The following is a 13,266-nucleotide window of genomic DNA, read 5'->3' on the forward strand; positions in this document are numbered from 1 at the left end:
TGAGACTGCCCTGTTGAACCTGGTCCAGGGTAATTCTTCCGTTGGCGAGTATGCCGTACAATTCCGTACACTTGCTTCAGAATTGTCCTGGAATAATGAGGCCCTCTGCGCGACCTTCAAAAAAGGCCTATCCAGCAACATTAAAGATGTTCTGGCCGCACGAGAAATTCCTGCTAATCTACATGAACTTATTCACCTAGCCACTCGCATTGACATGCGTTTTTCTGAAAGGCGTCAGGAACTCCGCCAAGATATGGACTCTGTTCGCACGAGGCGTTTCGTCTCCTCGGCTCCTCTCTCCTCTGGTCCCCTGCAATCTGTTCCTGTGCCTCCCGCCGTGGAGGCTATGCAGGTCGACCGGTCTCGCCTGACACCTCAAGAGAGGACACAACGCCGTATGGAGAACCTCTGCCTGTACTGTGCTAGTACCGAACACTTCCTGAGGGATTGTCCTATCCGTCCTCCCCGCCTGGAAAGACGTACGCTGACTCCGCACAAAGGTGAGACAGTCCTTGATGTCTACTCTGCTTCTCCACGTCTTACTGTGCCTGTGCGGATGTCTGCCTCTGCCTTCTCCTTCTCTACAGTGGCCTTCTTGGACTCTGGATCTGCAGGAAATTTTATTTTGGCCTCTCTCGTCAACAGGTTCAACATCCCAGTGACCAGTCTCGCCAGACCCCTCTACATCAATTGTGTAAATAATGAAAGATTGGACTGTACCATACGTTTCCGCACGGAGCCCCTTCTTATGAGCATCGGATCTCATCATGAGAGGATTGAACTTTTGGTCCTCCCCAATTGCACCTCGGAGATTCTCCTTGGACTTCCCTGGCTTCAACTTCATTCCCCAACCCTGGATTGGTCCACTGGGGAGATCAAGAGTTGGGGGTCCTCTTGTTCCAAGAACTGTCTAAAACCGGTTCCCAGTAACCCTTGCCGTAACTCTGTGGTTCCTCCAGTAACCGGTCTCCCTAAGGCCTATATGGACTTCGCGGATGTTTTCTGCAAAAAACAAGCTGAGACTCTACCTCCTCACAGGCCTTATGATTGCCCTATCGACCTCCTCCCGGGTACTACTCCACCCCGGGGCAGAATTTATCCTCTCTCTGCCCCAGAGACTCTTGCCATGTCCGAATACGTCCAGGAGAATCTAAAAAAGGGCTTTATCCGTAAATCCTCCTCTCCTGCCGGAGCCGGATTTTTCTTTGTGTCCAAAAAAGATGGCTCCCTACGTCCTTGCATTGACTACCGCGGTCTTAATAAAATCACGGTTAAGAACCGCTACCCCTTACCCCTCATCTCTGAACTCTTTGATCGCCTCCAAGGTGCCCATATCTTCACTAAATTGGACTTAAGAGGCGCCTATAACCTCATCCGCATCAGAGAGGGGGACGAGTGGAAAACGGCATTTAACACCAGAGATGGACACTTTGAGTATCTGGTCATGCCCTTTGGACTGTGCAATGCCCCTGCCGTCTTCCAAGACTTTGTCAATGAAATTTTTCGTGATCTGTTATACTCCTGTGTTGTGGTATATCTGGACGATATCCTAATTTTTTCTGCCAATCTAGAAGAACACCGCCAGCATGTCCGTATGGTTCTTCAGAGACTTCGTGACAACCAACTCTATGCCAAAATTGAGAAATGTCTGTTTGAATGCCAATCTCTTCCTTTTCTAGGATATTTGGTCTCTGGCCAGGGACTACAGATGGATCCAGACAAACTCTCTGCCGTCTTAAATTGGCCACGCCCCTCCGGACTCCGTGCTATCCAACGCTTTTTGGGGTTCGCCAATTATTACAGGCAATTTATTCCACATTTTTCTACCATTGTGGCTCCTATCGTGGCTTTAACCAAGAAAAATGCTGATCCCAAGTCCTGGCCTCCTCAAGCAGAAGACTCCTTTAAACGACTCAAGTCTGCCTTTTCTTCGGCTCCCGTGCTCTCCAGACCTGACCCTTCCAAACCCTTCCTATTGGAGGTTGATGCCTCCTCAGTAGGAGCTGGAGCTGTTCTTCTACAAAAAAATCCTTCCGGGCATGCTGTCACTTGTGGTTTTTTCTCTAGGACCTTCTCTCCAGCGGAGAGGAACTACTCCATCGGGGATCGAGAGCTTCTAGCCATTAAATTAGCACTTGAGGAATGGAGGCATCTGCTGGAGGGATCAAGATTTCCTGTTATTATCTACACCGACCACAAGAACCTCTCCTACCTCCAGTCGGCCCAACGGCTGAATCCTCGCCAGGCCCGGTGGTCTCTGTTCTTTGCCCGATTTAATTTTGAGATTCACTTTCGTCCTGCCGATAAGAACATTAGGGCCGATGCTCTCTCTCGTTCCTCGGATGCCTCAGAAGTTGATCTCCCTCCGCAACACATCATTCCACCTGACTGCCTGATCTCCACTTCTCCTGCCTCCATCAGGCAGACTCCTCCAGGAAAGACCTTTGTTTCTCCACGCCAACGCCTCGGAATCCTCAAATGGGGTCACTCCTCCCATCTCGCAGGTCATGCGGGCATCAAGAAATCTGTGCAACTCATCTCCCGCTTCTATTGGTGGCCGACTCTGGAGACGGATGTTGGGGACTTTGTGCGAGCCTGCACTATCTGTGCCCGGGATAAGACTCCTCGCCAGAAGCCCGCTGGTTTTCTTCATCCTCTGCCTGTCCCCGAACAGCCTTGGTCTCTGATTGGTATGGATTTTATTACTGATTTACCCCCTTCCCGTGGCAACACCGTTATTTGGGTGGTCGTTGATCGATTCTCCAAAATGGCACATTTCATCCCTCTTCCTGGTCTTCCTTCTGCGCCTCAGTTGGCTAAACAATTTTTTGTACACATTTTTCGTCTTCACGGGTTGCCTACGCAGATTGTCTCGGATAGAGGGGTCCAATTCGTGTCTAAATTCTGGAGGGCTCTCTGTAAACAACTCAAGATTAAATTAAATTTTTCCTCTGCATATCATCCCCAGTCCAATGGACAAGTAGAAAGAATTAACCAGATCCTGGGTGATTATTTGCGACATTTTGTTTCCTCCCGCCAGGATGACTGGGCAGATCTCCTTCCATGGGCCGAATTTTCGTATAACTTCAGGGTCTCTGAATCTTCCTCCAAATCCCCATTTTTCGTGGTGTACGGCCGTCACCCTCTTCCCCCCCTCCCTACCCCCTTGCCCTCTGGTCTGCCCGCTGTGGATGAAATTTCTCGTGACCTTTCCATTATATGGAGAGAGACCCAAAATTCTCTCTTACAGGCTTCTTCACGCATGAAGAGGTTCGCGGATAAGAAAAGAAGAGCTCCCCCCGTTTTTTCCCCTGGAGACAAGGTATGGCTCTCCGCTAAATATGTCCGCTTCCGTGTCCCTAGCTACAAGTTGGGACCACGCTATCTTGGTCCTTTCAAAATTTTGTGTCAAATTAATCCTGTCTCTTATAAACTTCTTCTTCCTCCTTCTCTTCGTATCCCTAATGCCTTTCACGTCTCTCTTCTCAAACCACTCATCCTCAACCGTTTTTCTCCCAAATCTGTTCCTCCCACTCCTGTTTCCGGCTCCTCGGACGTCTTCTCGGTCAAGGAAATTTTGGCTGCCAAAAAGGTCAGAGGGAAAAATTTTTTTTTAGTAGACTGGGAGGGTTGTGGTCCTGAAGAGAGATCCTGGGAACCTGAGGACAACATCCTTGACAAAAGTCTGCTCCTCAGGTTCTCAGGCTCCAAGAAGAGGGGGAGACCCAAGGGGGGGGGTACTGTTACGCCGAGCGCTCCGGGTCCCCGCTCCTCCCCGGAGCGCTCGCTTCACTCCCTCCGCTGCAGCGCTCCGGTCACGTCCTCTGACCCGGGGCGCTGCGATCCTGCTGCCAGCCGGGATGCGATTCGCGATGCGGGTAGCGCCCGCTCGCGATGCGCACCCCGGCTCCCCTACCTGACTCGCTCCCCGTCTGTTCTGTCCCGGCGCGCGCGGCCCCGCTCCCTAGGGCGCGCGCACGCCGGGTCTCTGCGATTTAAAGGGCCACTGCGCCGCTGATTGGCGCAGTGGTTCCAATTAGGGTTTTCACCTGTGCACTTCCCTATATTACCTCACTTCCCTTGCACTCCCTTGCCGGATCTTGTTGCCTTAGTGCCAGTGAAAGCGTTCCTTGTGTGTTCCTTGCCTGTGTTTCCAGACCTTCTGCCGTTGCCCCTGACTACGATCCTTGCTGCCTGCCCCGACCTTCTGCTACGTCCGACCTTGCTTCTGCCTACTCCCTTGTACCGCGCCTATCTTCAGCAGCCAGAGAGGTGAGCCGTTGCTAGTGGATACGACCTGGTCACTACCGCCGCAGCAAGACCATCCCGCTTTGCGGCGGGCTCTGGTGAAAACCAGTAGTGGCTTAGAACCGGTCCACTAGCACGGTCCACGCCAATCCCTCTCTGGCACAGAGGGTCCACTACCTGCCAGCCGGCATCGTGACAGTTCTGTTTGTTTGTTTATTTTCTATTTTATTTTACCACAATAAGGTAAAGTATTTTAAGTAAATCTCTCAAAAAGCAACATAAAAAAAAATATTTTTCTTCAACACATACCTTGCATGGTGGAGCATATGATCAAAGGGAACTGATTGTATTGTAATTACAGCACCCAGGGAAGGATCTCAGTCATTTTTCATAGGGCAGCCATAAATCTGCTATCCATTTCATTATGTACTGCAACTTCCCCAAGCTCATTTGTAAAGTGGAGAACTTTATGATGGAAAATGATTAGAAAACAAAATGTTGATGTGTACTGTTCCTATTCTGCAAATCACTAGGCTTGAAAAGAACCTGTCAGCAATCCTGACATGTCTCCTTACTAGATGGTTATATTCCCCATGAAATAACAAATGTGTTCCGCCATTATTTCTGCTAGAAATGTATGAAATGTATTGAAAACTGTTAGCCAGTTGGGAGAAGTCACCACACTGTGTGATACTGGAAATGAACAGCACAGATGGCCACCAATACACCTTCAGTAAGGGTCCTTGTTTAAGCCTGTGGTGGGGCTAGAATAAGGTAGTGTGGGTTTCCCATGCAGGGATTGCAGGAGCTCAGGTGTCAGTATAATAGCCGGGCTCCCACTGTAACTACCAAGAGTGGAGAAACCTCCTCTCCTGATAGATGATCCCTATACCTGTTGCAGTTAAATCATGTTAGCATTCTCTGTGGGTTGTTCATCTCATTGGATTCCTGGAGGCACGAATCTTAGGGCCAGTGGGTTTCCACAGCAGCCAGGGGTCTAGTGAAGGCCCCCAGGCCTGCCATGGATGCTTGAGTGCCTGGCTGTGCTGAGCAGCAGAGCCAGATACAGCAGACAGCAGAATCCCATGAAAGTCTATAAAGTAAAATTTGGCAGAATTTCTGCTATCATCATCCTTGTGGTACCATAAAAAATAAATAAAGTGTAAATAAAATTGGGTGTAATTAAAAAAAAAAAAAATTCCCACACATCAAAAATAAAAAAAATCCCTTTATATCCCTTTTTTGCATAGAACATAAAAAAAACTTACAAACAATAAAATGATTTATTTTGTATGTTGAACACTGTAAAAAAAACAAACACCATGATAGCTGTATTTTGTAAATTCTCCTCCCAAAAAAATGGAAAAGAAAATGGTAAAAAATTGGATGTCTTCCAAAATAGTACCAATAAAAACTCCAAGTGTTCTCTTACGAATAAAGCCAAACATAGTGCCATCAGACTAAAGATAAAAAAAAAGTTATGGGTCTTGTTATGTGGGGACACAAATTAACTTGTGGCAAAGTACCAAAATGTAAAAAAAATATATATATATATCATTGGTATTGTAATCATATTAAGCCATATAATAAAGCTGTAATGTTATTTTTACCGTATGGCGAATGGTGTAAATTTAAAACACAAACAAAGGGATAACAAAATCACAATTTTTATCTTTCTGCTGCTGCTGCAAAAAAGGCTAGTTAAAATTCACTAATATGATTTATGAACCCCAAAAAACAACTTGCCCCACTGAGAACAACCCCTTTTTGGCTTAATAAAGTTATTGCACTTGGAAGACAACAATGAAAAAATGAAAAATAAAATGTTGGACATTAAGGTCCAGAAGGCATGTCAAGGAAGGAGTGAAAAAAAGTTGCTTCAGAATTGTTTTATGTAGAATTTACTAAAAAAAGTACGGTAATATTTTTGGAGGAAATGCTAGTTATATTGTTGTAATCTAGGCTTGGAGGGTTCTGATAAAATGTGAAGTACGGGTGCATTCACACCACCATTTATAAACATGGCCACTGTGTATGTATTTTATGTAAGATATATATCTAAAGAGAAAAAAAAAATACTAAAAAAGTAAGTCCGGTTTTGTACAGTATGGCACGGTTGCAGTTTTGTCCATTTTTTATCAGAACAAAAACCGGGTGTTTATTGTTTCAAAACTGTAAATTCATAGTATAGGGTTTTACACAGAATTGTAGTCAATGGTATAGAAGTGTATAAAACCCGGCAGTAGCCCTGTGTGTGCATTGAGGTTTGGTGGTGGGCCCGTGCGACACAGTTACGTTGGCGCGCTGGGTCCGCTTCCAAACCTTACTGCACACACAGGGCTGCCATGTGTTTCTGCGCATAGGAGAATACACAGCGTATTTCCCGCTGTTCAATGAATTTCACCCTGCGTAAAATACACTGCGGATATGCTATGTGTGAGTGTGACCCTACCCTAGACTTTATCTAAAGTCTATTTAGCTGAATGCGAGACCCTGTGATTTAAAAGCAGTTTTTTTTTAATATACTGTGTGTATATATATATATATATATATATATATATATATATATATATATATACACAGTCTTGTAATCTATGGACCAAGTTTTAATTTCTATAATTTTCTGCAGTCAATCAGAGCACAGTAAGACCTCCTTGTAAGAAACAGTGCTTGCATGTCACTTATTCACTTATTCATCTCCTATTCAAAACAATAAGGCTATGTTCACACAGTGTACATAAATGCATCCGGAAAATTGTGGAAAATTTGTTTTTGCTAAATTAAAGTGCTCTGTTGTAAGTCTATGGGAAGATATATAAACAATATATTAAAAACAGACATATTTTTTGCACGTGTAAAAACACATGAGGATAGGGCATATAGTTTCTTCCCTCTTACGGCTCCTGGGTCCGGAATGGAGAAAAGTAGGCTGATACGGTCATTGACCGACCTGACACTCTGCTCGTCCCCTCTATTCACATACACTGTGCTGACGTACTGTAAACTACAGGCTTCGGCACTATTTTATACTACTGGTTCCCTCCATATTGCCACTGAATGAAAAAATATAGCCTAAAAGTCATGGCAATATATGTTTCTATGACCATGTCAAGGCTGAATATAGCTATGCAGGTATGACATCATATCTAATATAACCTACACACAAACAGTAACTTTAATTAGATACTGTCATTTAAAAAAAAGTTTGCATAGATCAATAATACAAGTGAATGTAAGAAACTCTGTAATATTGTTATTAGACAAACATTCTTTGATCTCCTGTTATGAAGCTTCTGCCCTCTCCCCCTCTCCTGTGAGACTGTATTCCACTATGAAAATCAGCTCAACTTTGTTGTGTGTCTGCAAGACAAGCAATACAAGTCCATTGAGGGTGGGAGGAGAGTATTCTGCCCAACAGCTCTGGGAGAATTGCAAATTAGAGATGAAGCCTGCAGAGCAGAAATCTGCTGAAAAATGCCATATACAAGTTATATAGTGGCAATAAATAGTGCTGTTCCTCAAGTACACACAGTTTAGCCCATCCTGAAAAGTCAAATGACAGGTACGCTTTAAACAATCATCATGCATAAGGGGTCATGTTTTTGTTTTATTTTTCTCTTGGAACCAATAAAATAAGTAAAGGTCTAAAAAAGATAGTAGAAGTTGTTCAGAGCTTTTTTGCACTAAAATTGACTTGTATGTATGTTATTCCTTCACAGCTTCTCCCTGACTATAATGGTATTTGTCAACTATGGAGGGGGCGGTTACTGGTTCTTCCAGCATGTTCCTTGGAACGGTAAGCAAAATGTCCCATAAAAAAATAATCAAAGCAGCCCCCACATCTAAGAAAACAAAACAAAACCCTTTTAAGCAAATCAGCAATCTCCCTATTGATCCATAAGAGAAAAGGAATTAATATGGACCACCATCTGCTTAGTAGGTAGGGGTATTTAATAATGAACTCTGCCGTAACTTCATAAAAGCCACTTCGACAAATCAGCAGGACTGTATTGATCCTAAAATAAGCTGCAGATTGCTAAATGTATTTCCTTGCTACACCAAGGGACATTATTTTTTTGATCAAGAAGTTATTTGTTTAACCCCTGCCATGACATAATGTGTTAGATTGCAATGTTTTTTTGGGACTGTGTTCTTTATAGAGCTGGAGCAACCGAATGTTTTATAAATACATTTCAATGCAACTTGATTTTTATCATTGGGAATAAAAAAGGATACATTGCTTTTCACCTAAACACAAATTGAATTTTCTTTAAAGGGGTACTCCGTTGCCCAAGCATTCGGAACATTTTGTTCTGAACATTTGGAGCGAGTGGCGGAGGGTCGCGATGTCCCTGCCATGACGTCACACCACCCCTGCTCAATGCAAGTCTATGGGAGGGGGCGTGGTGGCTGCCACGTCCCCTGCCATAGACTTGCATTGAGAGGGCGTGGCGTGATGACACGAGGGGGTGTGGCCATGATGTCACAACCCCCACCGCCAGCACACAGCATTCTAAACGAATGCCTGGTGCTGCAGAGACTGTGGGGATCCCAGCTGCGGGATCCCTGTGTATCAGACATCTTATCCCCTTTACTTTGGATAGGGGATGTCTAATGGTAAGTTAGTATCATTACATAAGTAGGAGTTGTCACAATACTGCGCACAATCTACGGAAATATGTGGTCCTGTTTTTTGGAGAGAGAAGCCATGTTTTTAAAATTCTGTAAATTGCTTTTAGGGTAAGGTCACACATGCCATATTTTGCTTCATATTTTCTGCGCCTGATTTTGCTACCCATTGACTTCAATGGGTAGGAAAATACACAGCAGCAAATATTCAGCAAAATACGCGTGTCCCTATCATAAATGACAATTTTTTAGCAAACATTTCTGTGACAGTTCCATATATCAGCGTGGGGCTTGTGAGTGCTATATGTCCTACAGGTCGCAGCATCAGTAAAACATTACTAATGATGGTTTACTGACAACTTTATCATTCACCATGCCTTTGGACTGATGCCACTTTATAGTTACATTTATTAAACTTATATGTTATTACTTGGCACTTTGCTGTGATTTAAAGGGGTACTCCGGTGGTTATGTTTTGGCAGCATGTGTGTGTTTACCTACCTGTTTGTTGGGCAGGAAGTTCTGTAGTTCAGAGGATTTTCTTTTACTGTCGTCCACCATGTTCTGAATCTTCTGAATCTCTTGTGGACAAGACGTCAGAGCTTTTTTTATCTCTTTGTCTGCATGACAGGAATAAGCCACGCCCCCCTCATCTCCCCCCTCCCTGAGTTCTGCATGAGAAGCCATAGTACACAGCTCCTTATCTCCCCTCCCCCCTGCTCTGCTCCTGAGGACGCAGGTCTGCACAGGAGAATGGAAGACAGAAGATAAATGTGTTATCTGAAGGGAAGGATTACAAGGTGCACGGGCCGGGGATGTACAGACTGCAGGGGAAGAAATCTCATACTGGATCTCTATATGTGAAGGGGGAGGGGGACTCCTGAATGATACATGCTGGGAGTTGTAGTCCCTGTTATGTGTGTGTATGCTAGTGTTTCCAAACCAGTGTGCCTCCAGCCGTTGCAAAACTGCAACTCCCAGCATGCCCTGACAGACTTTGGGCATGCTGGTAGTTGTACATTTGCAACAGCTGGAGGCACACTAGTTGGGAAACACTGTTCTAGCCTATTCAGCATACTCATCATGTTACACCACTGTTTCCCAACCAGTGTGCCTCCAGATGTTGCAAAACTACAACTCCTAGCATGCCCAAAGGTTGTCAGGGCATGCTGGGAGTTGTAGTTTTGCAACACCTGGAGGCACCCTGGTTGGGAAACACTAGTGTATGCCCTATAGAGGTGTGGTGAACTACAACCCCCAGGAGACTACTGAGGCAGCATGTTGGTGTTATACCACAGACTGAAGACTTCTGAATGACACATGCTGGGAGTTGTAGTCCATTTTATGTGTGTATGACAGTGTATCCCAACCAGGGCTGATTATATTAGTGTGCTGTGTATAAGGGGGCTGACCCGGGAAAATAGTAGGGTGGGTAAAGGGCTGAACAAAAAAAAAAAAAGGAGCTGCCCCAAACCAGCAAGGCATGTGGCATGCTGGGATTTGTAGTTTTCAGCACAGCAAGAAACAGGAAATAGAAGCAAAGATAGGAAAACAAAGTGGGGGATAAAAAGACAACAAAGAACGGAAATAGAGTAGGAAAAACAACAAGAATAGAAATGAAACAAAACAAATAGGGTAAGTCAAAAACGGAAAAACATGTTGACCACCGGAGTACTCCTTTAATTTTTATATTGTATTAGTTATGTGTGGTGACTATAAACATCACATTTCTTTGGATCCTTTTCTATGTCATATATCTTGGAGACATATAATAATCTTTTAATTGAAATGAATTAATTTGATTATACATTTTTATTGCATTATGTGAAAAAGCTTTTTTGGTCTTTTTGTTTTCTTATTGGAAAGAATTGTGGCTAGTGGTATCACAGTGTGAGTTGTAGTAATCCTTGCACATGCTGCAGAAACAACCCTATTCAGATGAATTTAAACTGCTACATGCAAGATTACCTTATTTACACATTGTGGATTCAGTCCACACTGTAAACTAATCACAGTGCCAGGTAGGGGTTAAAAGCACCTTTACGTTTGAGAACTTTTGCTTATGAGCCAATGGTGTGCCCAGCATTTCAATCCAAAATAATGCCCCATGTGCAGTGTCCGACTGGGATGCCGGTGCGGCCTATGGTTGGGTGTTATCTGTTATATGGCTCATTCCAGGCTGCTGCATTTGTCTCTTCCTGCGTTTGATTGACAGCCTCTGTGCAGAAGGGTCTGTAAATACTAGACACTTGAGGTGATTGGCTCCGCCCTGTTGGCAGTTACTGCTGATTTACATATGTGAAAAACATCTAACCTTCTAAATAAAAAAGCGTATTTCAGGAAATAGTTGACTGATCTAGTGTGAAAATAGTTTAAAGCAGTTTATTTGTAATTTCCTAAGCAGATTATATGCTCACTGTAATACAAACTTGACCAAAACATGTATCGTACATGATATTCTGAAATATTTATTGTATAAATAAATAAATAAATCTAATTTTGTTGATACTATATTTCAGGTCTAACAGTTGCAGATTTAGTTATGCCGTGGTAAGTACTTCACACTTCTACAAGACATTTATCAATATCTTCCAGCTAAATCACACACATATATATATACCATACCTTCCAATGGTCCTGGATCCAGCCAGACCTTCCTGCTTTTGGGGTGATTTCCCGCCATCCCTCTTTATGAGGCACATACAGTTAAATGCGGCACTTGGTGGGAATTTTGGCAGGGTGAAAAGCCATTGGCTCCTCACCCTGTCAATCACTCTTGTGCCCGCTGGCTACATTTAGCCAGCAGACACAGGCTTCCTCTGTGACCTGGCGCATGAGTGACGTCATCAGACGCTGGAGTGCACAGGAAGAAGAAAGAAGAGGCCATGCTGAGGGAGCTACTGGAGCCGCCATGAAGAAGACAGAAAAACCGCAGGAGGTAAGTATCTGGGAGGGAGAAACTGCTAGTGCATACCATGAGGGAACTGCTGCTACCTACCATGGAGGAATTGCTGCCTACCATGGGGAAACTGCTGCTGCCTACCATGGGGAAACTGCTGCTGCCTACTATGGGGGAAATGCTGCTGCCTAATATAGGGGACACTGCTGTCTAATATGGGGGACTCTGCTGCCTATTATGGGGACACTGCTGCCTAATATGGGGGTACTGCTGCCTACTATGGGGGAACCTGCCACCCAGTATAGGGGAAACTGACGCCTACTATGGGGGACACTGACGTCTACTATGGAGGACACTACCACCCAATATGGGGGTACTGCTGCCTAATATGGGGTACTGCTGCCTACTATGGGGGACACTGCTGCGTAATATGGAGGTACTGCTGCCCACTATAGGGGAACCTGCCGCCGACTATGGGGGGAAATCTGCTGCTCACTATGGGGGAATCTGACACCTACTATGGGGGGAATCTTCTGGCCATTATGAAGGGGATTCTGCTGCCAACCTAATGTGGGGGGGGGGGGGGCTGCTGCCAACCTAATGTGGGGGACGTCTGCTGCCAACCTAATGTGGGGGCTTCTGCTGCCTACCTAATGTGGGGGACATCTGGCACATACTAAGGGGGGGGGGGGCATTATTACAGTTTAGGGCATTATAGTTATTGGAAAAGTGCGGAGCCTAAATTTTTTTCCTGCCATGTTGTCCAGAGATGGGTCGTAGGCAGAAGAAATCATCATGGCCGTTTGAGCTGGAAAAGCAAAAGGAAAGTGAATGACTCAGATCAGAGAAGACGTCACCTGATATAACTGTATGTAATCACTTATATGGTCTGTAGTGGTAATGATGGGGGTTGTTGTCAGTCACCTGATATAACTGTATGTAATCACTTATATGGACTGTAGTATAATGATGGGGTTGTTGTTAGTCACCTTATATAACTGCATGTAATCACTTATATGGTGTGTAGTGGCAATGATGGGGGTTGTTGTCAGTCACCTGATATAACTGTATGTAATCACTTATATGGTCTGTAGTGGTAATGATGGGGGTTGTTGTCAGTCACCTGATATAACTGTATATAATCACTTATATGGTGTGTAGTGGTAATGATGGGGGTTGTTGTCAGTCACCTGATATAACTGTATGCAATCACTTATATGGACTGTAGTGTAAGGATTGGGGTTGTTGTCAGTCATCTGATATAACTGTATGTAATCTCCTATATGGTGTGTAGTGTAATGATGGGGGTTGTTGTCAGTCATCTGATATAACTGTATGTAATCTCTTATATGGTGTGTAGTGGTAATGATGGGGGTTGTTGTCAGTCACCTGATATAACTGTATGTAATCTCCTATATGGTGTGTAGTGTAATGATGGGGGTTGTTGTCAGTCATCTGATATAACTGTATGTAATCTCTTATATGGTGTG

General features: G+C 44.4%; 1 protein-coding gene and 1 long non-coding RNA gene across 6 annotated transcripts in view; one reads left to right on the plus strand and one right to left on the minus strand.

Moving 5' to 3' along the window:
• Positions 1–9,486, minus strand: part of LOC130282766 (uncharacterized) — a 36,138-nt gene extending 26,652 nt beyond the window's left edge. Inside the window, exon 1 of the long non-coding RNA XR_008846524.1 lies at positions 9,379–9,486. This is a non-coding gene — a long non-coding RNA (uncharacterized LOC130282766). The remainder of the gene's footprint in view (positions 1–9,378) is intronic.
• The window catches only part of LOC130282764 (proto-oncogene tyrosine-protein kinase receptor Ret-like), a 597,601-nt gene that overhangs the window by 167,148 nt on the left and 417,187 nt on the right, over positions 1–13,266 (plus strand). For 2 of the 5 annotated variants that reach the window (XM_056531399.1, XM_056531401.1), the window contains 2 exons: positions 7,968–8,044; positions 11,397–11,427. In XM_056531399.1, the coding sequence (XP_056387374.1) occupies positions 7,968–8,044; positions 11,397–11,427 (108 nt within the window). Of the gene's footprint in view, positions 1–7,967; positions 8,045–8,804; positions 8,866–11,396; positions 11,428–12,627; positions 12,645–13,266 lie in introns of those variants that run through there. The other 3 variants (XM_056531402.1, XM_056531400.1, XM_056531403.1) reach the window with 3 other exon arrangements.

The sequence above is a fragment of the Hyla sarda genome, chromosome 7 (genome assembly GCF_029499605.1).
Source record: "Hyla sarda isolate aHylSar1 chromosome 7, aHylSar1.hap1, whole genome shotgun sequence".
In the NCBI taxonomy this organism is placed as follows: Eukaryota; Metazoa; Chordata; class Amphibia; order Anura; family Hylidae; genus Hyla; species Hyla sarda.